The 27040-nt window shown below is 42.1% G+C and overlaps 2 protein-coding genes across 2 annotated transcripts in view; both read right to left on the reverse strand.

Moving 5' to 3' along the window:
* Positions 1-925: 925 nt before the first annotated feature.
* The window catches only part of LOC138176672 (elongin-B), a 497250-nt gene continuing 471135 nt past the window's right edge, over positions 926-27040 (reverse strand). The window contains exons 2-5 of the mRNA XM_069107483.1: positions 3823-3873; positions 3437-3571; positions 2309-2414; positions 926-1108 (exon numbers count right to left, since the gene is read on the reverse strand). Of these exons, the coding sequence (XP_068963584.1) occupies positions 996-1108; positions 2309-2414; positions 3437-3571; positions 3823-3825 (357 nt within the window). The 5' untranslated portion in view covers positions 3826-3873 and the 3' untranslated portion in view covers positions 926-995. The remainder of the gene's footprint in view (positions 1109-2308; positions 2415-3436; positions 3572-3822; positions 3874-27040) is intronic.
* Positions 3880-11969, reverse strand: LOC138176681 (serine protease 33-like). Its single transcript, XM_069107489.1, has 6 exons — positions 11844-11969; positions 11005-11052; positions 10695-10869; positions 9043-9317; positions 6877-7028; positions 3880-6067 (listed from the first exon to the last, which is right to left on the reverse strand). Exons 1-6 carry the CDS (start codon positions 11899-11901, stop codon positions 5798-5800), a joined length of 978 nt encoding a protein of 325 aa, XP_068963590.1. The 5' UTR covers positions 11902-11969; the 3' UTR covers positions 3880-5797.

Here is a 27040-nt window from a genome sequence, read left to right on the forward strand (position 1 = left end):
GGGGGGGGGGGCAGGGAACAGTGAGTACATTGAAGATGTTGGGAGGGGAACATGTAGGTGTGACACGCCCCATAATAGGAGGCAACCTGTTTTCTACCCCAATTTTAACCCCTTGGCAGTTCCACTGCACCACACTCTGCTAAGGGGTCAAGTGTTTTTCATTTTGGGATCATTGCTCTTGTCTTCCATCCATCTCTATGATGTTTTGGAATCATCTGGTTTCTTTACATTGTTCAGTTTGTGCATCACTTGGGACTCACTTTTAGTTTACCTAGAACCATCATTGGTGAGGGAAATAGCGATTATGTTGATCTTTTAGGTAGTGAATTTAAGACCAGCCAAAGAATTAGATTGAAATTAATTGGGAAATGCCTAATAATAGTTAGAATGTAAATGTTAATATAGGATTTTCTAAGTCAATATGCAACCCACAGGGACCCCTTTCTATTTGATACTGATTTAGATAGTATATTTCCAAAGCCTCTCAGGTAGTTGACAGTTTCCCTAACTGAACAGTTTTTTAAATCAGAATGTTAGAATCCTGTGTCCATCCCTTGCCAAGGGTTCTCACTACAGCCATGTAAAAGCATGCATTTGCTCAGAGAACATAGGGCTGGGGGCACAACTTCAGCATGTATTTGAAATCTCTTGGAGCAAGAGACAAGTGTTTGATTATTGCAAGGGAAAAGCTCATGTTGGCAAAGAAAATTTAGAAATGTCTTGTGTTTCTCTGTAGATAATATGCAGAACTAGTTAATTTCTCCTTAACTAATATAAATATTAAGTAATTAAATATAATTAATCTCTTCTCGAGACACAGAATAGTAGGATGGTTTGGGGACAAAATGAGAAGGAATCTAGTATTAGGTAAAGATAAAAGAATACTGAGGAGTAAGAGGGGCTCAAAGAAGAGGCCACAGGAAGATGGAGGCACCAGCCTAACACCAAAATTTTTTATTGTATTAGGTCACTATAGGGGGTGGGGCCTCAGGCCCTTACTGCACAGCTTGCTCATTGGTGCCACTTCCAGAGTCTTGAGGCTTCATGACATCTGGCAGTTCTGGAGGGCTGGAGAAAGACTCAATGCGCAATGTTTCAAATACATCATCTGTTGAATGGGAAAGAGAACCATTCATTACCAGCTGAATCCCTTTTTTTGCCTCCCTGTCACTTTATTCCCTTGAGGTTCCTAGAGCCTTAGGGTTAAGTCCTTTGCTTGGCACCCTGTCTTTCATCCAGCAGGCACCCTCTGCTTTAGCAAGGCCCATTTGAATATTCTTTAAACTATAGCTAGTTTCAAATCTCACCTTCATTAAAACCTTCCTTAATTATTCCTCTCATGCCTCTGCCTCCTCTGAGTTCATATATATCACATCACTTGTTCTTTGTGCCACAATTAGTACGTAAGTAGAGATCTACTTCTAGAATCTAAATTCAGGACTGTCAAATTTAGCGAGAAATCTCTTCCTAGGATAATCCTCACACAAGTTTCCAGCCCACAAACTCTGGAGTTTGTTTTAACTTTGTCAGAGCTCTGCTGGTACAGTTTATAAGAAAAAAATAAAAAAGTTATCTCCACACCATAAGGAGGCATCACAGTAGGATTTTAATGGGAGTTTTTTTTTTACACTAGTTACTATTTTATGTTAAAAAAAAGTTTTTATCTGTCTCACTGGACTGTCAAATCTCTGGCATCCACCCCCCAGTCCAGAACAGTGGAGTTAAATGCTCCTGGACAACTATGACTAAATGAACTTTATTAGTGGACAGATTTGGTACCTCCATTCTGAACTCTTGTATGGCCCAACTAGACTAATAGCTCTAATATCCCCAAACTATTTTTGCACACGACCTCAGGTGTAAGAAAAGTACTTTGTAAAACTCAAATGGGAAATGTTATTAATATAAGCTTCTCTTCAGACTACATCTCTTATCACATCACTGCATTTTGAGACCAGGAACAATTGCTGTGCTGCCTTCCTGCAGGAAAGACAACCTAAAACTTTCTGCAGTTCCCTGGAAAGACCTGTTCCTTGAGTCACATATTAAAAATTGCAAAACATTAGCCACCGGAGGTGGGGAATCCCACCTTCACTATCTTCCTTACAAAATAGAAGTATGAAGTCGAATCAGATCCACATGTCCAAGAAAAATGCTGTTTATATAGATTCATGGCAGTACTGGCAATACACAATGAGGTACAAAGTCTCATTGTTACAAAAGTGCCAATTCACATCCTAATTTCCAGGTAAAACTTAATATTCTTGGTTCTAACCATGCTCAAACACCCTTTTTTTCTGCTCCTTACCGGCTCGAAAGGCCAGCCCCACAGTGGCTGGTGCTTGAGGCCTGGCTGTCTGACTTGTGAAGCCACACTCGCCCAGGGTCTTACTGTCATCCAACAGCTGGTCATCCTGGGGAGAGAAAGCTGGTGGTGGTGAAATCCTAAGAAGAGGTCAGGGACAGGGATAGGGCTGCTAGCAAAGACCACATAGCAAAGGAACATGTGTGGTCCTATGGCATTCCTTCCTGGAGCCTGGAGAAGGCTGGGAGAGGTAGGCATTCTGGGTGGCAGGAAGAGAGGATGCCATACAAGGTTATGATGACAACAGTTGACTCGATTTGCAGAGCACTTTGCCTGCATGATCTCATTTGATCTTCATCAGATATGGTACAGTAATTATCATTTTATAGGTCAGGAAACTGAAGCTCATAGAGGTTGACTTGCTTAGGGTCTTAAAGCTAATGGGGTGGCATGGATGAGACCTAATTCAGTCTAATTATTCTAAGTCAGGAAGTCTTTCTAAATTACCAAGTATCCTCTTAATCAGAAGATGTCATTCAGCAGTGATATGACCACAGGGTAGGTATAAACAATGAGCAGGCACAGCTAGCTCCGAGTTGAGGGAGGAGGGACCAAGGTTAATTTCTCCCCCAGGCAGAAAAGGAAAGAAAACTTTTCATTACAAAGACAGTAGGTTTCCGGAAGTTACCCTGTATAGCCTTTGGTAATAACCAAGCCTCTCCTTTACCAGGTGAAGGAATGTCAGGGCTTGTAGCAGGGGTAAAGGAGGTAGGAAATTACTGAGTTGAAACAATACTTCTGCCTTCTCTCCAAGAAAAAATGTGTGGAGATCTTGGTTCTAAAGCTGGCTGTATCACCCCTTGCTAAATGGGTATGATGATAAGGTCCAACCCCAAGAGGGAAATTCAGATTCGGAACTGAAGCTGGACCTTGGAGACCATCTAGTCCCACACATTCCCATTTTACAGATTAGGAAACTGAGTCCCAAAGAAGTTACGTGACAAGGTCACAAAAGTAATACTTGTCAGAAGTGCGATTTGTACCTAGTTCCTCCGACTCCAAATGGGAGTGCACCACGATGAGACAAGTGTGGACAGTGGGGAACAGAGGGGGTGGGGGCGGACTACAAACCTTGTAGAGCCGCTGCTCATCCGGGGGCCTCTTGAGGATGCCTTCCACAATGCGCTTCAGCTCAAACACTGTGCTCGACTCCTTCGCATCTGTGAAGATCGTTGTCTTGTGGCGCCGGATCATTAGGAACACGTCCTGGGGGCCAGGGGCAGGAGTGAATCTTCTCCGACCCGCTAGCCTCGGATGCGTCCGAGCCCCTGTCCCTCCAGCCCTGGTCAGAGCAGGGCCTTCTCCATACATTCCTAGGCCCCCATTCCGATGCCCCGAGCCCGGCCCGGGGCCCCGCCTGGTCCCCAAAACCCTCGCCCCTTTGCCCCCTCGTCTTCATGCCCTGAGCCCGACCCCTCCCCTCGGGGTGCCCCTTGCTTCTCTTCCTTCTCACTTACCATCTCGGCGTCTAGCTTCCCTCCCCCCCAATCAACTGCCCGGCGCAGTCTCAGTCCGCCTGTATCCCGGGATGCTTTGAGTACGCGTCGGCGGAAATTACTTGACGGGAGTGTACGTGCGCGTGCTCGGACGTCGTCCCTTTTCCGTGCGTCTTTGCCGCCATCTTAGTAAAGGTTTGTATCATAAAACCCCGTCTGGAGTTGGCCGATGGTGAAGACATAGGTAAATTGCTTCATTTTACTGAAGAACTAGGAATCCCGGAGCGGATTAGGGAATATTGTTTCGAGAGCACCACCCTGGTAGAGGTAGACGTGAGACCGCCATGTTGGTAAAGTCAGGGGAGGAAACAATGCGGCGGCGACGACGCCATCTTATTGAGGTCGTAGCCGGTTGCGGGGGACGTGACCTAAATATAGCAGGGCCAGTGTTAAAACCCCAGTGGTATCAAATAAGCCTCTGATGTTCCCTTCTTGATACTCTGGGTAAAGTGCTTTTTTGGGAATGAGGCAGTGTGGATCCAGAATGTTGACAGACTTAAGAGGCAAAGTTAGGTTTTACGTAAAGAAAAAATATCAACAGAATGGACCGGCCTGAAGTGTTGGGCTATCCCTCACTAGAATATTCGGGCAGAGATCGACTGACCACCTGACTAAGCTGGTCGCAAAGGAAGGGATACTTTTGGTGGGGTCCCACGGGTTGGCCTACGTGATTGCGGAGGGCCACGCTGAGGGAAAGGCTGTCATAAGGCAGAACCTGCTCTCTCGGTTGTAGTCAGAAGGTGCTTCCGGCCGCCATGATGAGAAGGTCATCCTGGGCCTTTCCTAGACTTCCATCTTGGGACAGAGCCCCGTTAGTTAACTCACACCTTCCTGAATCAGAGAAGGCTTCCCGGAGGGGGTGTAAAGGGGAGGAGGAAACTGTCAAGGCAGGCCTACTTGACTGAAAGGGAAATAAGTTTAATTTTAAACCGAAGGGAACAAGTCAGACAGAAGTACATCCTGTTTGTAGGCTTGGGATGAGAACCAGAAATCTGAGTCTGGGGAATGAATAACGTGACCTCCCCCTCTCCGTTCTGTTCTGTCTCTGGGTATCTGGGCCTCTCCCTGGTCTGACTCTCGTCTCTCTCAGTCATTTGTTTTTTTCTGTCTCCATCCTCCCTTTGCCGTGTCTCTCAAGCTTTTTGCTCCGTCTCTTGTCTCTGCCTTCTGCTCCCGCCCCTCCCCCCAGGCGTCCCTTAAAGGGCTCCTATAGGTCATCATGGAGCCCATTCCATCTCGGGCCAGAGGCCGTCGTACCCCCCCTTCCCCCCAAGCCCAGGCTGCCCTTTCTCGGAAACCTCCGGCTTCTGTCCCGGAAGCAGAGGCCGCTGCCCTCTAGCCCCGGAGGCACAGGCCTCCCCTCGAGCAGGAAAAAGCGACGCGGTTACTTGAGGCTTTCTCGGTTTACTTTTCTCTTTCGGTACCCCGAAGGAGGCCTTAATTTGACCCCTAGCCGACTCTTAACATATCGGAGATGGGCGTGCCTTGGAATTTACTGGGCCCGCATTTTATGGAGGAGAAAATAAAAGCCAGGAAGGGGAAATGATTTGCCCCGGGAGTCCTCAGCCGAGCGGGAACCCACACTGGGGTCTTTGGACTCCCAGCTCCCGGCCTCCATCTCTCCCTTCCCCTCTTCCCCGCGTTTTGCACTCCTCCCTCCTGCAGCACCCCTCTGGAGTGGCTGGCTTCCTGCTAGCGATGGCAGTTAGGTACTCAAGTGCTGTCTCCATCCCGCCCAGGTGCTGGGGGGGGAGGGGGCGGCATCTGCTGACAAGGCTGAGTGCACTGAAGGCCAGGAAAGGCCGTTTAGAAGTGGGAGGTACTAGGCTATTAGAGAGGAAAAGCAGAAATTGGATGTATCTGGATGTGTGGGTGGCCGGGGTTGCTGGTGCTGGAACAGGGTTAAATAGAAGGGAAGCAGCAGCTGTTGAGGAATTCAGCAGCTGCTGGCAAGGCCCCACAGGACCAGAAGGAGGCTGGCAAGGTGGGGGCCAGGAGTCTGTGTGACTGCAGCATTCCAGACTTGGATGTTATAGGAGCCCAGCTGCACCTCTGATGCATAACTCTGGATCCAGTCCCCATAGGCAGAGACAAGAGTGTAGACACCTGGTGTTCTGGGTCGGGCACAGCCGATGCCCCAGCTTACGATTCCCACCAGGAACCAGGAGTCCAGATAGGGACACACCAAGGGACCCCCAGAATCACCCTGAGGTTAGGAAGAAAGACTTATTAGTTTAGGCTTGAGTAAGAACCTGTTTTCTTAATCTTCCAGCTTCCCTTATCTTCTACTGTACCTAGATTCCAAGCCCACCATCTGTAGGACACCTTCCCCCACCCGTGTCAGACTCCCCACCACCCACCCAAAATATAGAATATGAGAATGGGTCCTTTTACATGATAGGATGAAATTGAACCTGGGATGATTTGCTGAAAGTCACACAGTAAGTGGCAAAGCCAGGCCTAAAATTCAAGTTTCCTGACTCTGTGTAGGGCCTTTTTAAATTAATCCATAATCACTACCCTAAAATTATATGAATAAGATTTAGCTGACATAGCAGAAAGAGACCTGAACTTGGAGTCTGAAGACCTTGGTTTTAGGTCTGGCTTTGCTATTAACTCACTTATAACCTACATTAGACAAGTCTGTCTTTGTGCCTCAGTTTCTCTATTTGTAAGATTTGGGGGCTGGTCTAGATTGGGGCTTTTTAACCTAGGATCTGTAAACTTTTAAGAAAATGATAACTGCAGTTCAATATAATTCTATTTGGGGGGTAATCCTGTGTTTTGTGCATTTAAAAAGGGACCCATAGATTTCTCCAGCTGCTAAAGGGGTCCATGACACACAACAAAGCTAATAATATCTGGACTAGAGATGATCTCCCATGTCCCAGCTCTGATATTGCATGATTTTACAATTTCCTCCTAGGGTCTATCCCTTAGTCCCTGCCTTCTCCAAAGAGGCAATAGTTTTAGGAGACCATGGCTATCCAACCCAGCGTGCCTCTGTGCCCTCACCTGACAGGCATCCACACCCCCATCCATGTAGCCAGCACAGACCATTTTATCAGTGACCTCTTGCCGGCCATTGGTCAGGATCTGGTCACACTCCTTGGCTTGGATCAGTGGCAGCTTTGCTTCCTGCAGGGGGTATGGTGGAGACAGCTGGACTGGGGGATGGGAGAGACAGCAGAGATGCTTACTTATGAGAAGAACCGAACCCCAGTCCCTCTGCTCTTTTGGGAAGGCAGGAAGAAGAGGCAGGAAGAAGATTCTGAACTCAGGTAGTTCTGGGGAGGGGATGGACAGACAAGTATAAATATCCCTGTGTGAACTGCTTTTCTGATGTTCAGTGCGCTCTGGGGTGAGTAAGCAGAGTGGAATTCACCTTAAATTGTGTACTGGCTGTAGGACTGTGTGTTGCTGTGAAGCAAGAAACATGGATTCTAGTCCTACATGTGCTACTTAACTACTTTTTTTTAATTTTGGGCAAATCACTCTTTGAGCCTCAGTTTCCATATTTGTAAAATGAAGGGACTTGATCTTTACAGTCACATCTAGTGATTAGATTTCTGCTCTAAGTTAGTCTGCAAATTATTACAAGTTACTAATTCTAGGGAACTGTGATTCCAGACTCTTTATTTTCGAATTCGTGGCCCTCTTTTTCTTTTTGGAGGGGGAAGGCAGGGCAATTGGGGTTAAGTGACTTGGCCAAGGTCACACAGCTAGTAAGTGGCCATTTTCAATCTACCCCCAGCCTAAATCTCCTGCTTTATTTGTAGTATAATAGTTAAGTGCTAGATCTAGAGTCAGGAGGATCTGCGTTCAAATCCTGCTAATCTGCAGTCTTATGCAAGTCACTAAACCTCTCTGAGCCTCAGTCTTAGCACCTGTAATGTCAGAAAAAATAATATTTGAGGTACCTCAGAGGTTTGTTGTGAGGATCAAATAAGATAACATTTGTAAAGCATTTTGCAAACCTTAAGAATTCTATGTAAGGGGCAGCTAGGTAACACAATAGATAGGACATCTGGAATCAGGAGGACCTGAGTTCAAATTCAGTCTCTGACACTTGACACCTATTAACTGTGTAACCCTGGGCACAATTAACCCCAATTTCCTCACAAAAACGAAAGACTAAAATAAAGAATACTATGTCAGCTATTATTATTGTTTCCCAGTTCAAATTCACTGTCGAATGAGCATGTTAGAGTGTTTGTTTATTCCGTTCCTTAACCAGAACTTCCAGTTTTTGTGGGGAGAGGTGAGGGGGGGTTTAGGACTTCTATTCAGTCCTGCAATTTCCATTAGAGCTTTTTTTGATCACCTCTACCTCCTAGCAGTCTCTGCTTTTTTGGGAACATCTATAGAAACTATTTAAGAGCCAGAATCATTCACTTTAACATTGATTTAGATATCATTTTCTCTTGTGCAGTTTCCCTGCTGGGAGTTTTATATTCCAGATTATGTGCTTCTGAGATTAGGACAATGGGGACCGGGTCTTGTCCTCCCTAGTAGCACCTAACACGGGTGTGGGCTAAAACTTGGTGAATTGAAAATTTTCATTTTTATTTTCCATGTGATAAGATGAACTCCTGTCCCCTAGACCCAAGGAAGACATGCTTCAGCAAAAAGGGAGAAGAGTGACCGTATTTCTCCTTAGCTTACTGTTCTGTGCCAGTCTGAGAGATGGTGCTCCCCAGCTGGGAGAGAAGGGAAAGGTGAAACGGCAGGACTGGACTTTTTCTACCGGTTAAGGATTTGAGGACCTCAAGGCCTGGCCATAGGGCAAATCTCAGCTCCAATCTTAGTAGCTAGGGGCAAGTCATTTACTCAGTTTCCTCAATTTACACTGGGATAATACCACTTGCACTACTTCCTTCACAAGGTTGTTGAGAGGAAAGCACTTTTGTAAACCTTAAAGTGTTATAGAAACCTGAAGTATCATTATTAAATATATGCAGCCCATAGATAAGGAGAAATCACTTAGGGATTATCTGCTTTGTGGAAATATCCGGGATCACCTCTACCCATTCCTCAGAGAACTATTGGCTGCAATCTTGAATTTCTCAGCAGAGGCTGAGTTGGAGAACTTGACCTGTATCTGGGAAGAAGCTTCATCAAACTCCCCTCTCCCTCCATGAGAACCTCCCACTCACTCCCCCCCTCATTCCCAAGGCTCACCTCCCTCCTTCACGTTCCCCCATCCTGTCACAACACAGGTCTTATTTGTAAGAAAGAGGTTGTAGACCTCAGGGAGACAGGCTGGCAGAATCCAGGTGGAGAAGTGGAGAGGCTGGGCCAGCTTCAAGAGGGCGATGTCCCCCGTTGAACCATCTGTCCCGGAGTAGTCTGGGTGCAGGATGACCTGGCTCAGTGACCTTGAGATGGATTGTTGTGGGACAGAAAAGAGCTGGAGTTCCCCGAAGACCACTTGGAACTGGGACACCTGGACAGGCCTGCAGAGGGGGTGGGGATGGGGGCAGGGGGAAATTGTTGGGACAAGACTGAAAGTGTGTTGGGGGAGGAGAAACCCAGGCCCAACATGATGGAGAGAAAGCTTTGCAGGAAATCCTATAACCTGATCTTGCATAGTATTGTTTCTGAAAGTTGCTTCAAGTGTATGTGATTTCCCCAGGGTCAGGGAGCAAACTGTCTCACAAGGGGGTGGGGGGGGAGGGGGAATTAGGACTGTCACGACAACTGATTGTTTATATCTTGATCTGGGAGGAGGAAGTTGGGTCTCAGCATGGGATGGCTGGCTCGCTGGTCTGGAAAAGAAGGTGGCACAGTGCTGAGACTAGCCTGGTGGCAGAGAAGTTGTACCAACCACTGGGGACTAATGTTTTGGGCAATTGCTATGACTACTATTGTATCTTTCCTGCAGAGCCATAAGGAGAGCAGGGGGACCAGGGTTTTGCCCCAGGCCACCACAATTACAGATAACACAAATTTATACTGGATTCAATCTTCCCGCCCAACTCTTGTACTTCTTTTTTTGTTTTTTGCTTTCTGGAAGGAAGAAGGCAGGGCAATTGGGGTTAAGTGACTTGCCCAAGATCACACTGCTAGTAAGTGTTAAGTGTCTGAGTTAGGAATTTGAACTCGTGTCCTCCTGACTCTAGGGCTGGTGCTCTATTCACTGCACCACCTAGCTGTCCCCTTGTACTTCTTGACCTGACCGGTAGCTTTTCCAGCAGCAGCCTCACATAGATCTCCACCCATGGATGATTTGAGGAACTGTTTTGTGCCACATGTCTTGGGTGTCAAAATTACTAGCTCTGCCTCCCTTTCCCCTCCAACCCCCAAATGACTGGAAGGATGGAAAAACAACAAAATATAACTAAACAGCTATAAATTCAGTATTTTCTATTTCTATAGAAATATTCAAAGCAACCTGGATTATCCTCTTTCTGTTGCCTAAAGGTGTTAAAATGTTCTCCTGCTGTCACAGCCAGTGAGTTGTGGACCTGGGACCAATCACAGAGAAATTAATACAAGGTCTTGCTTCTAGCCCAGAGTGCATCCCGCTGGGCCATGTAGCCACTTCTGGGGAGTTGCAGACACCTCAGAGGAGGGAGGGTGATAGGGAGAAGAGCAGGGGACTGGAAGTCAGGAAACCTGAGTTCTAGTTTAGGATCTGTCAGTTTTGGTCATGAGACTACAGGCAGGAGAGTTCTCCCTCTCTGGGCTTCAGTTTTGGGCACAGTAGTGTCTGTGGACTGGATCTAAGAACTCTGGGAAATTAAGCTGTTGATACAGCTGACTTGGATAGGGTCACAGGACTTGGGGGCAGGGAGGTGATTGGTTGAATGAGAAGGGGGCTGATAACTCACTGGGAAAAGCAATGGGCTGCTGTTAGAACCCAGCTATGGGAAATGAGAGTGGCTCCACAGATGTGGGCCTTGTTGTGCCTTAGACTGGCCTGCCATGGCCAAGCCCCTTCATGGGCATTTTCACCTCCAATGATGCGCCCATTCACCTGATTCTTCAGGATTTGCTGACCACAACCTAAACAGAGAAGGCAGACTTGGGACCAAGGCTCTGTTTTGCCCCAATTTGCTCAATACCCTCCAATTCTTCCAAGAGCCTCTATACCTTCTTAATTCTACCCCACAATCCCCCTTCTTGCCTCCGGTGACCTACCTGAACTTATCCAATGACCTTCACCTGGGAAAGGAAAGGAAAAGATGGCAAGTAATGTGGAGAGGGATCTTGAGCTAGTGTCATGATTGATTAACTTGACTGCCTATTAGGGGGTTTAACTGGGCTGTTGTGGACCTCTCCTTCAACTACTCCCTTTACCCTGCTTCTTTTTCTGCCCCTCAGTCTCTCATCTCCCCTTTGATTACCATTCCCCCTGCCCCCATTTAGATGCCTTAGTATTCCCTCTAAATCTTCTATTGTCACTCTCTGGACCTCAGTTTTTACTTTCTTCCACTTTCCCCCTCCCCCATCCCTATAGATCACCCTTTGCTTTCCCTTGGACTGATTTTTCAGTCATGTAGGGGACTTAATTTTCAGTTACTGGTTCCTCGGGATGTTGTGTTATGGGAATTAATCTCCTAACAGAGGACTCCAGCACCCTGAATGGAAGGGAACTTTCTGGAGCAGGTTGGGTCCCAATCTGTATACAGGAGAAGGGGGTAGGACATCTGAGTACTGAGGTGATCTTAGGGTTGTCCTGTGGGTGGGAATGAGTACTGGGGATAAGATACCTAGGTCTTAGGAAGAACTAGCACTAGGGGATAAGACACCTGGGGCCTGGTGAGAAGAACTTGGGATAGTACTCTCTCAATCCTGAGAGGGGAATAGGGTTCCTGATCCTCTGGGGTCAGCAAGGTGGGGTGGTGGGAAGGACCCTGGGGAAGGCTAGAACAAAGGGCATTGAAGAGTGAGGAGAGTGAACTGGAGGGACATGGATCTTATGAATAGGGGAGGGGTACTCTGGGGCCCAGACTTCTGTCATAAGGACTCACCTCTTGTTGTAGGCGGCAGCAGTGGCAGCAGCAGCAACAGCCAAGCAGTCCCCAGTTGTTCCATTTCCTTTACTGGGCCTTGGGGCAGTGGGCAGAATGCCAGGGCTCCACAGCTACTGTCCTTTTGTCCCCAGTGCTGGGGGAAGGCAGAGATAGGCGGGTCTGAGAATGATTAACTCCACCCCCTCGAAGCTCCCCGTGCCAGCACCCCAGCTTGGGTGCTTCCTTGAACTCACATCTGGTGCGTGTGTGTGTGTGTGTGTGTGTGTGTGTGTTGTTCGATCCTGGTCTGTCCCTACTTGCCCAGGGGGTACCAAGCAGAGGACAGAAAAGTACCAGCCAAGTCAAGTTGTGGTTTCAGTTTTTGATAGGACTGAAGTGGAGGGAGCCAGCCATTCCATACCCAGCCACCCCTAGCCAGAGCATTTTGATTCAGGCATCATTACCTGGGTCTGCTAGGGTTAAAGTCTCAAGAGATAGAGATTTATAGCTATAGGGAAATAGATTACTTTTGGCCTGTGACTCAGACATTTTTGAGGACTAGGAGAAGCAGGGAGACACAGGGACAAACCTAGTCAAATATAAACATATCAGGCGCAGTGGGGAAGGAAGTTACCCGGTTGTCCATCCTCATTTCTCCCCTTCACAGCCAAACAGAACAAGCTCCCCACATCACTTGTCTCTGCCTGTTTACCTCCTGCTCACTTCTGACCCAGACGTGATCACTTTCTGATCCATGGAAATCACTTTCTCCAAGGCCACCAGTAATCTCTTACTCGCCAAGCTTGCTAAGTCTTCATCCTGTCCGGCTTCTTTACAGCATCTGAACCTATTGACCTCGCTCTTCTCTGCTTGACTGCTACTTCCCAGTATCCCTTGCAGGGTCAGTATCTGTCCTGCCCCTCTATGTAGGTTCCCAGGATTATGTCCTTTGCCCTGTTTAACTCTTTCTATATTCTTTGGTGAGCTTATCAGTTCCTGTGGTTTCAACTATGGTTCCTAATTATAACTTCCAAATTCAACCCTCATCTCTCTCCCAAGTTGCAATCTCAGTCCCTAATCAACAAACATTTATTAAGTGCCAAGTGCCCACCTCAGACCAAGGTAAAAATGCAAAAATGAAAGTCCCTGCCCTCAAGGAGCTTCCATTCAGTCACTAACTGATTGCTGGGCATCTCTACCTGCCTGTCCCAGGTTCAGTTCAATTCACTTTCACCATGTATACACAAAACAGTGAGAAAGCCAGAATTCTAGGTCCTGGGGTGGGTTGGGGGTTGCAGCCTCATCTTTCCCCCTAAACTTATGCCTCCCAAGCTTATCCTAATTGTATTCAATAGACTGCCTTTCTCCAATCCATTTGCTATACTGTTGCCAAAATGACAGTTTTAGAGCTCAGGTCTGACCATATTACTCCCTTATTCAAGAAGCATCAATGGCTCCCTATTGCCTAAAGGTATAAAATACAAATTCCTTTGTTTGGAAATCAAAGCCCTTCACGATCTGGCTTCAACCTGTCTTCCACATAGACTTATTTCATATTACTCTGCCTCATGAACTTTGTGTTCCAGGCAAACTGGCTTACTTCTTCCCCATTAAGATATTTCATTTCTTGCCGCTTTTCCTTTGCATTGGCTATGCCTAGAATACTCTTCCTCCTCACTTTTGTCTTTTAGAATGCCTGGCTCTCCTCAGGCATCAGCTCAAGTAGCACCTCTTACAAGAAGCCTTTCTTGATTCCTAGAGGTCACTAGGCCTTCCCTCATAGGAAATTATTTTGCTTTGATTTTGTATGTCTCCTAATCTGTCCATGTTGTTTTCCTCCGATATAAGATCCTTGAAGGCAGGAATCATTGTTTTTGTCTTTATTTCCTCAGAACCAAGAATCTGGTGGGTCTGAGTCTGTGTCTGGTACATGGTTGGCTTCTTGAATTGAGTTGAATTATAGATTCACATCGACCTATACAACTATGGACATTTTATTGAAATTTTCAAAAATTGATTTATTTTTACATCATATTTATTTCTGAATATATTACTTCCCTCCTGTCAAGCGGTCCATTCTTTGTTAGTAAATAAAAACATAAAAAGAAAAACAAGCAGTTTAGCAAAATCAAGAAAAACTCATCATGACAGTATGTGCAATATTGCATAGGCATAGTATCCCAATATAGGTACACATGTGTAATCTGTACTTGGGAACACATATATGGACACATGCACAGCTATACACGTTGTGCTGGTCGGCCCGTAGGAGTTGATGTGGTACAGGCTTTGGGAACCCAAATGAACTCTTCTTGAATCTTCCCACTAGATCTGCTGTTAACCTGAGGCTATAAGCCTTTCATTATTGCTATGTCCAATTCTCAGTTACCCTTAACCTAGCCTAGCCCTCCATGGTCACGGTCTGTTATCTCCAGATTGTCTTCAACTACTTCCCACCCTTAGTCCCATTTCTGGGTTCCTGGCACCAGACCTCTAATCACCCCAGTCTACTGGCCATTGCCATCGAGATCCTCCCTAGGATTCTTCCTCTGGTCACCCCAGACTATTTGGCCACCCTAGTTTTTCTGTACATAAGACTCATCTTGTTTTCATGAAAGTGCTCAGATTCAATCTGTCTGGTTACATTAGCATTACAAATACTCAGATTCTCTAAGAGTCAAAATGCTGAAATTCCTTAGGAGTCTGGCCAATATGGAGGATCTTTCATAAACCTTGTTTTTCTTTGGCTGAAAGAAGGTGAGTCAAATTCATTTGGGCAGGACTTGTGTGTCACTATTTTGGGGTCCCAGCACCCCTAATCTCAACAGAGATATGTTCAGATACACATACACAGAAATACATGCAGAAGTCTAGGTAAAGAAAGGAGGAAATCTAAAAGGGAGAAAGATGCAGACACACAAGGAAGTTGAAACAAAGATCTAAGGAGGGAGGGACAAAGGGTGTGGCCAGGTGTAACAATCAAGAAGCAAGTATTTCTTATGTATCTGGCACTATGCTGGGCCTTGGGGATAAGCAGAAAAAGAAAAAAAAACCAGGCCCAGACTTCAAGAAATTTACATTCTAAATAGTGAAATGACACTTGCAACAAGTACCACACACGTGACATATCCTCTGACCTATCATGCAAGTAGGAGGAGAAACAAAGAACCAGGTGAGAGAGGGCCTACCCCTGCATGTAAGGGTGACCTCATAGCTTGATGATTGGGCAGATGCTATAAAAAGTTAATTGCTAGTGAGTAAACAAACCTGTGGCTCTTTCAAAAGAGCCAGAGAGACCCTGGATTCCAGGAAATAACATTTTAAAGAATTTAGGAGAAAGGAAAAGAAAGAGGGAGTGGAAGAGGAGAAAGGGATGTGAGGAGTGGGAAGAAGGGATGAGGAGAGAGACAATGAATGAGTATGAATGCAAGCAGAGAAAATGACGGGGTACAAGCCCAACAGGAGACCTTTTCCCCTTACCCCCCAAAAATTTTCGTTTCGTTTGGCTATAAACTCTGGAAAACCCCACCTCGAACTCTTGTTTTGGGAACTCTGGCCTTATAGAGTGAAATGTCAATGGTAACTACTTCTCTTTGGAATAGCAAGCCTGAGGGTCTTTCCCTCCCGGCTTTATTTTTTTTCTTTTTTTCTAATTAAAGGGGTCATCCCTTTACTCATTTCTTTAAGAGGCCTATTCACTGAATGGGTGTTACCTCACTCTAAGTGAGTACCTAAAAAGGCTTTAGCCTAAAAAGTCCAGGGTCTCCCATTACATCCTGAGTCATCTCCAGTCATCCTGATGAATATTTGGTCACTGGATCCAGATGGCTCTGGAGGAGAAAGTTAGGCTGGTGACCTTGCACAGCCCTCCCTCACTCAAATCAAAGTCAACTACAAGTCATGTCAACATTTCCCTGATGCCATGGTCCTCTTTGAAAAAACGAAGGACAAACACTAAGCCCAATATCTCTGGTTACCCTTAATCTAGCCTAGCCCTCCACAATCTGTAATTCCTTTGGCTACTTCCCACCTTTAATCCTATCAAAACCCCATTTTCTGCATTCCAGGCATCCCACTTCTAGTCACCCTAGTCTACCAGCCACTCCCATCAAGATCCTCCCTAGACTTTTCCTCTAGTCACCCCAGATTACTTGGCTACTCCTAGATCCTCCTTCATTCTTTCTGTATATAAGATCCATCTTACCTCCTTGAAGGTGCTCAGATTTAGTCTCACCTGTTTACATTAGTGTTACAAATGTCAAGATTCCTTAAGAGTCTATCCTATATGGCAGATCTTTAATAAACTTTGTTTTTCCTTTGCTGAAAGAAGGCTTGAGTTGAATTAATTCTGGCAGGACCTGTGTGTTGCCCTTTTGGGGTCCCGGCACCCCTAAAACTCAACAAATGGACAAGTAAGGACCAGGAAATGAAGCTAGATGAAGGGGATTAAAAAGAAGCATCAGGAACCAGGCAAGGGCTCTTAGGTCATATTCATCCCTATTCATCCCCTAAGCTATCATTGCTCTGACTTGGGAAGGTTGAACTAAAGTGAATCTATTTTCTGACCAGGCCTCACACTCCTTTTGTGTGAGCCAGATCCCTGGCTTGAGGGTGAGTTACTGTGAATATGGAGTCAGTGATGGGGTGCTTGGGTGCCTGTGCTTGAACTCCAGTTCCAAAAATCACATCCAATTCCAAAATCACATTTCTCCCTAGCCCCAGAGCATTTTCTCTGCCCCTTTCTCCCCACACCCTGCACTACAATCATTCTACAATCTACAATCAATCTACAATCTACAATCAATCTACAATCATTCATGACTAGTCCCTAGTGAAATGCTTATTTCTCCCTGGTACAATAATAAGTGAGAACTCCACTGGATTATCTATAAGTAACTCCCTAGCTCATTATAAACATCCTGAATTCCTCATTATGTAAGCCTTAGACTTGGATTTACGTTAACTCCCAACATCCATATTGTCAAACATGACATTGATGGGTGGCAGCTTGGTCAGCCCTGACCTAAAACCAATTTAGTGACTTTTCAAGCCTAAAACCACACCCCTATGTAGCAACCCTCCCCCCCCCCCCCAACCTATGCAGCAACCCCACCCCGGCTATTTCCCAGTGAATTTTGGGTAAAACACCTGCATAGTAGATATTAAAAGTGCATGTTCCTTTAAGAACTGACCACTCCTTAACCACTCCCTAATCCCCACCCTGACGTACCTAGTTAGCATATTTGGCACTGGGTCTACTATAGTTTATCCTGCAGGTTCCCTAAGAACTCTTGCCTGCTGTATAGTGTAACAATAAACCTTTGCCACCTTGACTTAAAGAATGCTTGAGCCGGTGAATTCTTTCCAGATTGCTTTCCAGGGACTTTGATTATTGGGGTTCCTGGACTTCCTGAACCCTGTCAGCAGCACAAATATCACTGGACGGAGTCAAAAGCTCTGGGTTTTGATTCTGACTGCTATAGACTGATTTATGACCTTGGACAAGTCTCTTCTGTTTTCTCATTTTCAAAATGAAGGAAATGGAATCACTAGATGATTTCTAAGGCCCCTTAGATGCACCCTTTTTGATGGTGCTTTAACATTGAGAAACTGCTTCTTCAACACGGGGGTTGAGGTATTGTATCAATCCCATTTCCTCTCTTCTGGGACCCAAGCATGTAGTTTAGACTGTGTTTGCTCCTGGGGATACCTGTCCTCTAATGAATGATAGGGCTAGGTTCTCACATTCTTTGGTTCATAAAACCTCCCCCCTGGATCCCTAGGGAAAATTTATTAAAGTCCTAGGTTATAGCATCTATCTAGGATTTCTTCAAATAGGAGGAGAAGGATGTTCAATGTATAATACAAATCTTATAATGGTACAGGCATTTATTTCCTATACACAAAGGGAATGCTTAAACTGAGCACTTAACAATATGCATACAAACTTAAAGTTTTTCCCCCACTTTTAAATTTTTATTTATTTGTTTCCAATTACATGTAAACATAGTTTTCAACATTCATTTTCACAAGATTTTGAATTCCAAATTTTTTCTCCCTCCCTTCTCCCCTCTCCCAAAGACAGCATGCAATCTGATATAGGCTATACATGTACAGTCATATTAAAGGTTTCCGTATTAGTCATATGAAAGAAGAATCAGAACAAAAAGGGAAAAACCATGAGAAAGAAAAAACAAAAGGAAAGTATTTTCTATTATGAGTTCCTTGGAATTGTCTTAGATCATTGCATTGCTGAGAAGAGCTAAGCATCCGTTCATGTAAGTCTTCCCAGGTTTTTCTGAAATTTGCCTGCTTATCATATCTAATAGCACAATAGTATTCTATTACATTCATATACCAGAACTTGCTCAGCCATTCCTCAGTTGATGGGCATCCCTTCAATTTCTAATTCTTTGCCACAGCAAAAAGGGATGCTAGAAATATTTTTGTACATGTGACTCCTTTTCCCTTTTTTATGATGTCTTTGGGAAATAGACCTAGTAGTTGTATTGCTGGATCAAAGGGTATGCACAGTATTGTAGCCCGTTGGGCATAGTTCCAAATTGTTCTCTAGAATGGAGTTCACAACTCCACCAACAATGCATTAGTGTTCCAATTTTCCCACATCTTCTCCAACATCTATCATTTTCCTTTTTTGTCATATTAGCCAGTCTGCTAGGTGTAAGGTGGTACCTCAGAGTTGTTTTAATTTTTGTTTCTCTAATTAGTACAAACTTAAACATTTTAATTACAATTATACTCTCTCTGGAGACTGTATTGTCTAAACCACTCCAGGTAACAACTCTGTTAGTGAAATGGCCAGCTTTGGGTCAATCCTCTTTTGCTAGAGACATTTCCCCTATTAGCCAATTCCATTTCTTGGACCCAGGATGTGTGGACTTTTCAGACTACTGAGATCACTCCCAAACCTTGACATGTTCACACCAAGGCTAGTATTTTCCTATTCAAGAATCAAATACAAAGAAGAAAAGGAAGCTAAGGAAACTCACTTGTTGAGTCAATGTGATTGGTAGATGGTGGAAATGACTACTCAGGGTTTGTCATATTATAACAAAAAACCCAGGTCCTTTCAGTGCTGGGTCAACGCATGGCCAGAAGCTGGACCTAAAGCTCCCATACAATTGACTAAAACCAAGAAGGGAAACTTCCTAAAGCATAGTTCTGGGCATGCCACTCATCCTCCTTAGCTCTGAGAGTCTATGGTTCTGGTAGTGGGATGAAGGGTGGGCAAGGCTGTGTGTGTATGTTGTATTCCTGTGGTCCTGTGGTAACCCTGTTACTTCCAGGCAGAATGACACCCTGATTTCTTATTGGAAAAAAGTGGGCGAATCATAGACTACTAGAGCTTGAGGGGAACTTTATTTTTTTTTATTTTTTAAAAATAGTTTATTCCCCCCCCAATTATATGTAAAAACTATTTTCAACATTTTCGTTTTGAAAATTTTCCATCCCAAATTCTCTCCCTCTACCCTCTCTGAGATGGTAAGCATCTGATGTAACTTATACATGTGCAATCAAGTAAAACACATTTTCATATTAGTCATTCTTGTGAAACAGAACTCTAACAAAAAAAATACAAAATAATATGCAATGATCTGCATTCAGATTCCATCAGTTCTTTCTCTGCAGGTGGGATAACATTTTTTCCTCATGAGTCTTTTGGGATAGTTTTGGATCATTGTATTGCTTAGAATAATTAAGTCATTCACAGTTGTTCATAGTATGTACAATGTTCTGGTTCTGCTCACTTTGCTGCATCAGCTCGCATAGGTCTTTCCAGGCTTTTCTGAAATCATCTTGCTCATCATTTCTTACAGCACAATGGTTTTCCATTACAAACATATAGCACAGTTTGTTCAGCCATTCCCCAGTTGATGGGCATCCCTCAAGGGGAACTTTAAACATAAACAATTAGGGATGAAGGAAACCTTAGATTATCCAACCCATCCCCTTTTAGAGATGGAGAAAATGAAGTCCAGAGAAAAATGACTTGCCTAAGTCACACAGTTAGTGGCAAAATTGGGACTAGAACACAGGTCTGCTAAGTCCTGGTCTAAATTTTGCTCCAATATACCATCCTGACACCTTGCTTATGTATGGGCTCTGGCTAAGTTCATAAAACAGAGGGTATTTTTGTATTTTGATCCTTGCCATGGACTATAGAGATATCTTAAGTAATTTCTTAAGCCAGATCTAAATCGATACACTAGCCGGTGAAAGTGTAAGAAATTGTGGTCCAGGCATGATTCGCAAGCAATACGTTTATTGATACCATGAGCAAAGTTTTTATAGACAAGTTAAAGAAGGTAATTATAAGTCACTTGGTTTTCTTAATACTCTTTGTTCAGTAAAGTAATGATATCAACTATTAGGCCTTGAAGATAACCAGGTCCCACAGTATAGTATCTAAAAATGTATAAAAATGTGTAAAAGGCAGCGAACATCTTCTGGCAATAATCCCAGAACAGGGTACCTCCCTGGATCACAGGATATCAGAAAAGGTTCTGATAATGGCTGCTTCTCAAGGGAAAAAACCAAGACCAGTTACTTGAGACTGGCCATAGTGAAAAACCCAGAGCAAGCTTATCTAGGACCAGCCTGATTCCTGCATCAGATGTTTTGGCTCCCTTAATCTCCTCCTTTTTTATTAAACAAATTAAGGGCATGTACCTCAGTGCCTAAAACCTTGACATCACAAGACATCATTTGTAATAACACATAGCACATTTATACAGAAAATTACTATAACAATATAGGAAGCAAGTGTATACCAAGAGCCAGTATGATCTGAAATGGAGAAATTTTCTTAAATATATCAATAATTGTCTTTGCTACTTCTTCTGGGTCCATCCCAGGGATCTCACTATGTTCAATATCCTAGAAAATCTGATGGAAAACCTTTATTTCCAATGGGGATATTGGAATCAAGCCTTGCTCCCATTAAGCAGGCTCTAATCCTGTCCCAGGTAATGATGGTCTGGGAGGAGTAATATAATCTGAGGGTGACAGAAATAGATGTACATCTACCGCTTGTAGAGATAACCGAGTCTTAAGGGTCTCTACCTCATCTCCTATATCTAGTAATAGACTGTTCTAATTTTTCAGTTTTAGTCTGGGTAAGATAAAAATTTATGCTAGTTCTACAGCATACTGGACAGTATGAATTGTGGATTGTAAAGATATAGCTGAAAAATGTAACAATGGTAATTGAAATACTAAAGATATGTGTCAATAATAGTAGCCCTAAGAAATGCTTTTTTATGTTTCAAAGCCTCACTGATCAAACTAAGGTATTCTCTAAACTGTGTCCTTCTGCAGGTTGGTATGAAGAAGCATGAGATTCATTAGTGGGAAAAGACAGCAAAAATGGTGATAACATACTGATGACCTTAGAAATACATGGTGTGAGATTACAATTTTTACAAGTAACATTCCAATAGAAATCCTTACCCTAAAAAGTTATGTTCATACGTCTGAGTTAATAATGATTTCAAAAGATACAAAGAAATGATACAATAATCAATACAGATAAGATATGTAAAAACATAGACATCAAATTAAAAGGAGATAACTTGAACAATGCCGATAATATCGTGTTGACAATGTTCCTGTATTAATTCCAGAGCAATGACTATTCTGGATGTTTTCTGATATAATTTGTAATATTTGAATCATGCCAAGCACCAAGAAGTTGGGCATATATTTTGTTCCAAAAGACATTAGAATCACAGCTAATATATGGTAAAGGAGTTACACAACAATATGTACATACATAATCACATCTAAGTAACAGTTGAGTTTTAAAAGCTTTTAACTCATCAATCTAAATATAATACTAATGGTTCTAATACATAGACCTTATACAAAAAGTCCTAATCTAATATTATGTAGTGTCTTAAAGGCTATAGAAACATTTTTTGAAAGTTCATTAACATATTATGCAGTTTTTTGGATTTTTCTAAGTAGAGAAAATGTAGACACAGTGGTTGAAATTAATAATAGTACAATAATAGTGGGGCAGTGAGTCTAGGAACAAGAAATCTGACGAGTAATAAGTCTAACAATAAGTCTGACAATGACAAGACCTTATCTCCCTTTTTTAAAAGATCAGAAATTTTATGTAGTGTATATCCCCCTGATGTAGATGCCAAACATAAGTTAAAATTAGCTGGAAAAGACCAAAAATATGCATTAAGTAAGAGCACAATTAATACAAGCAATATTCCATACATAGGGATAAGTGTATCCATAATTACATGGGTTTCAAGCTAACATTCTTTGTCAATTCATTCACAAATTGAACAGTTTATATTTCACTTAGTAAGGAAATAGAAGACATGGTTGCTGATATTAAGAGGGAGGCTATGGCAATTAGTCCCATGACTAAAAGTCCAGAAGTCACTTTTTTCTAAAGAGGATGGTTCCACTAATATGTTGTATAAGGGTAAGTTAAGCAGGTAATAGTCCATTGGAGGGTAGTATTATCTTGTGAAAATGTGAGACGCTGTCACTTCTTCTTGGGTTGCCTTTGTGCAAGGGGTCTCCCGATCCTTTTTCTCTGAATTCTCTGCATCTGCAAGGTGGGACGTGGAACACTCTTGGACATTCCATTCTCACAGCAGCATCTGATAAAAAGAAGAGAGCCCCGCCCCACATAGTTAAGGGTCAGGTCCTACCCAGTTCTTGTTTGGGGAATTAACTGTTTTTATGCTGGTGTATGCTCATTTTTAGTAGTGTGTAAAAAAAATGTAAGGTGTATAAGGCAATAGCTAATTTCCTTTGTGGAGTATTGGTCCAAGTTCCTCCTTTTTATTTTTTGTAAATAGGTTTTATTTATATAAAAGCTGGGGGTAGGAGACAGAATGTCAAGTTTGAGCAAAAGCTATGCCAGTTTGCCTAGAATGAATGGCATGGTAAGTTTGGACTAGAATGGATAAAGTTTTAAAGGCTGGATTTAAGATTTTTATTTCATCTGTCAATGTAACAACCAGTGGGATTATAAGGGTTATGCCTGTAATTCATTTTATTAGAAAATGATCACAGAAAGATTGAAATGATTTGCTAATGTAGGTGAGAGCATTATCAGTTTTCAATAGTTTTAGAATATCCATAGAAGCAAAAGACTTTAACATCTGGTTAAGTACCTTTTTTTTACGGCTTCCCCAGCCTGAAGGGAAGCTGGAGGAGTAATATTGATAACACATGGAGTGCAGTTTTTAATGAATCTATCTAGCTTGTTCCCTAGTAAGACGGAATTATTTACATAGAGTATATGCATTTTGATAAAAATAAGAGTAAGCTAATGTAGTTCTATAGATATTTGGGGAAAAAGTTGGAGAAACTTGAACTTTTGATTAATAGTCGTGTTATTTAGATAAAGAGGCCTAGGAAGTGAAGAATGAACTGCAATATACCGGTAGGTAGTGGCCTCTATCTTATAAGAGCTTGTAACTTCTGTATTCTGAGTGTGTTTAAGTTTAACAGTATCAAATATATTGGCATATGTACACTGAATATTTGCTATCTGACTCAATATTAAAGGGAAAAGAAAAAAATCATTTAACAGTAATATCATAGCTAAAAGCTTTGTATTATAAGCAGGAGTAAAGTGAGTAATAATAACTTTATAATTAGAATCAATGTAGCAGTCTATATTTCTAGTGTTAAGATTTATAAATGATCATCAAACTTTTGTGAGAGAAAAGAAAAAAATTAGTTAAAAATTTTATAACCTAATAGCTCTGGGTATACTTTAGAGAAAAACAAACTTTTAAAATCAAGATTTTTAAGACTAAGTTGGTATAAATTTTTTTTAAGTAACATAAATTCCCAAAGTATTATTAACATACTAATTTTTTTAGTTGATTGCAAAATTCTTTAGATATTAAAAAGTGTTTTAGACAGAAAAGGTATAATAAATGAATCTGATCAGAGTACTTTAAAAGCTATTGATATTAGAATCTTCTTAAAGTGACACAAGTCGTTAAAAAAATTCTTTCACCAAATCATGGCTCATAGCCAATTACAGTTAAATTTTTTATTCCCATGGAGCTGTAATAAACAATAAAGATTTACTAGATTTCTCCTACATAAAGAATTTCATTTAACATTTTCCTTTATCAAATTTAACTTGTCCTAGTGTAAAAGCCAAATTGCTAGAAATCTTTTTAATATTTTACAACTTTCTTAACAAGTTACAATTAAAACAAATTCCTTTCTCAGGATGAATGACCTTGCCTCTAAAGATAGTTTCCATGGGCTTTTGGCAGTTTTACAACACAAGTAAGATTGATATGTATTCTAAGCAAGAGAGACTGGGGGGAAGGGCTGGGCTAATGTTTATGCCCCTGTGTTGCTAACTCTCACACATGGAGGAGGAATGTTCTGAATGGGCAGAAATAATCCAAAATAAAGTTTTCACCCAGTCTCCTCCTTTCTACATACATTAATCAATTAACAATTTTAAATTTTTAGCATTAAAACAATAAAATAACTCAATGAATAATCTTACAAGTTCCAAATAACTGATAATCAAATTGTTTTAGTTGTAACCTCCTCTCTAATTTCAGGTGTAAATACCTGATTTTCTATGTGGCAAATATAAACAGTAAAGGGATGTAAGTGACATAACTGTTTTTACACAACTTCTTTCCTCTATCTTTTAGTTTCAACAGAATTCAGATTAAAAATTTACTTTATCTAACACTGGCTGGCTTACAAATTTTCACTGTATAATAGAATTTTCTTGCAATTTAAAAAGACCACCACAACACAATGACATCATGACATTAATTGCATTTCCAAATCATCACTTGCAAAAACTATTAGTAAAAAATTGGGCTTATTAAGTGCAGAGATTTTTCTCTTCTCCTCACAGCTGCAGAGTCTGATTGCGGATTTAGAAGTTTGAATGGAGAGGTTCGTCTGTTTGTCTAAAAAATGTGTGGGCTTCAGGGTGCCTCAGGGCTGTTGTTAGTGGGGCCTTGATAGATTTACTATGCTTTCTCCCTTTAGTCAGATTTCTCCCTATTAATCTTTAGCACTCTCTTTTAGCCTAATCTTGGACCAGAGGCTTTAATAAATTTTTTTGTGAAATGTTTTCAGCTCCTTTAACTTTTACTCCACTAAGCTTTATTCATGTGTCCACTCATAAAAAACTTCTTTAAAAGTGAGAGTTTTGAATCCTCCAGCGACAGAGAGGTGGGAATGGCAACAAACTCCCTTCTCTATTGTACTAGAGAACTCAAAAACTTCACTTTTTTTTTTTTATCAGATCTTAGACATATCCCAATATGTCTAAATGCCAATTAGTATAATAAATTCTGACTTATCTTAGCATCAAGTTAGGAGTGACACTAATTCACTTTTTCACATTCCCTAAAATGACCAGAATAAGTTCAAATTGATTTTTAGTAGCATTCCAATAATAGGTCAGGCAGGAAATGGTTAAATGCTTGTTCCTATGCCTCTTTGATCTGAGGGAAAAAATTCCCTTATTATTTCTTTTTTTTTTTTGAGGGCAATTGGGGTTAAGTGACTTGCCCAAAGTCACACAGCTAGTAAGTGTGTTAAGTGTCTGAGGTCACATCTGAACTCAGGTCCTCCTGATTCCAGGGCTGGTGCTCTATTTATTGCTCCACCTAGCTGCCCCCCTTATTATTTCATATCACCTTCTCCTTACTCCACTTGGCCAGACTGGAATGAAGAGGAGGAGATTCTCAAACTTTTAAAAATCTTAAAACTTCTGTTCACACTTTTCAATAGCAAATAATTTATACCTATCTTAAGCTTTCTACCCATGCTCCTCTCATTGCTACATACTTAAACTTTCTTGCTTTTCCTACTGTCATCTTTTTTTTTGCTGCACTTTGATTAAAGCCCCTTTTAAAACTACACATACCTTATTTCTTTCTAATTCTAACCTGGCACTGCTCCTACACTCCTCAACTTACCACCATTTTATAACCTGTAAAATAATAAAATACTTTGTTTTCTGGAGAGAAAGAAGGGAGAGAGGGAGTGAAAGAGATAACAACATTTCATGGAAAGTTCCGAAGTCCAGCTGCATTTTAAATCTTATAGAATGATAAATTACTCTCACACACTCATTCACACACACACGAGAGCAGATAGCTATAGAAAAATAGCAGAATGGATCCAAAAGCTTACAGAAATAGTAGGCGATCTCCTGAAAAAAATTAAAAGAGTTACTTGGCACTCCAGGCCAGGAAAGACTTACTTGATACTTTTCTTTTTTTATCTGTTTCTAATAGAGACAGCTGTATTACACTGAATGTTTCAAGCCTCCTTTGGCACTTTCCTTTCTGATGTTAAACATATCATTAATATATTCCATAGAAAAAGACAGAAATGGGGAAATGCTGGAGTCTTTCCTCCATAAACCTCTCACTCCTCTGTCTCCTGATTGGTTCCCAATTTTCTTTTACCATTCTTTCTAACAATCTTAGATAATTTTCTCAGTCTCTACTTTCACTTTGTACCTGTTCCATTTTCTCCTGACAGCTTTTTACCAAGACCAGGTCCTTATCTTAATGTTTCTAGGCCCTCATCTATCACTAAGCCTGGTGACTCTTTTAGCCTAAGACTGCTAAAAGCTTTCCCTTCAAGTCCCTGTTCAGGAGCCAATTGTAGAACTTTTTTATAATTTAAAAATTTTTTAAGCAATTGGGGTTAAGTAACTTGCCCAAAGTTACATGGCCAGTATTTTTTGTGTGGGTGTAAGTATCTGAGGCTGGAACCCATCCTGGGTCCTCCCGAGTCCAGGGCGGTGCTCTTACTTTGCCCCTCTTAAGTGAATTCTTAAGCCAGCTTTAAACCGACACACTAGCCCATGAAAGTGTGAGAAATGGTGGTCCAGGTGTGATTGGCAAGCAATCTTTTTATTGATACCATGAGCAAGGTTTTTATAGACAAGTTAAAGAAGGTAATTATAAGTCACTTGGTTTTCTTAATACTCTTTGTTCAGTAAAGTAATGATATCAACTATTAGGCCTTGAAGATAACCACAGTATAGTATCTAAAAATGTATAAAAATGTGTAAAAGGCAGCGAACATCTTCTGGCAATAATCCCAGAACAGGGTACCTCCCTGGATCACAGGATATCAGAAAAGGTTCTGATAATGGCTGCTTCTCAAGGGAAAAAACCAAGACCAGTTACTTGAGACTGGCCATAGTGAAA

Source organism: Petaurus breviceps, unplaced genomic scaffold (genome assembly GCF_028583685.1).
Source record: "Petaurus breviceps papuanus isolate PSGF00001 unplaced genomic scaffold, PetGlider_PUasm1.0 138, whole genome shotgun sequence".
In the NCBI taxonomy this organism is placed as follows: Eukaryota; Metazoa; Chordata; class Mammalia; order Diprotodontia; family Petauridae; genus Petaurus; species Petaurus breviceps.

Bases quoted from the DNA above. Each gene is read 5' to 3' on its own strand.
- LOC138176681 (XM_069107489.1), bottom strand. From the start codon at position 11,901: ATGGAACAACTGGGGACTGCTTGGCTGTTGCTGCTGCTGCCACTGCTG. The intron at 10,870-11,004 runs GTAGGTCACCGG...TTCTCTGTTTAG, and splicing joins AGGTCATTGGATAAGTTCAG to GTTGTGGTCAGCAAATCCTG. The intron at 6,068-6,876 runs GTGAGGGCACAG...TCCTAACCTCAG, and splicing joins GGGGTGTGGATGCCTGTCAG to GGTGATTCTGGGGGTCCCTT.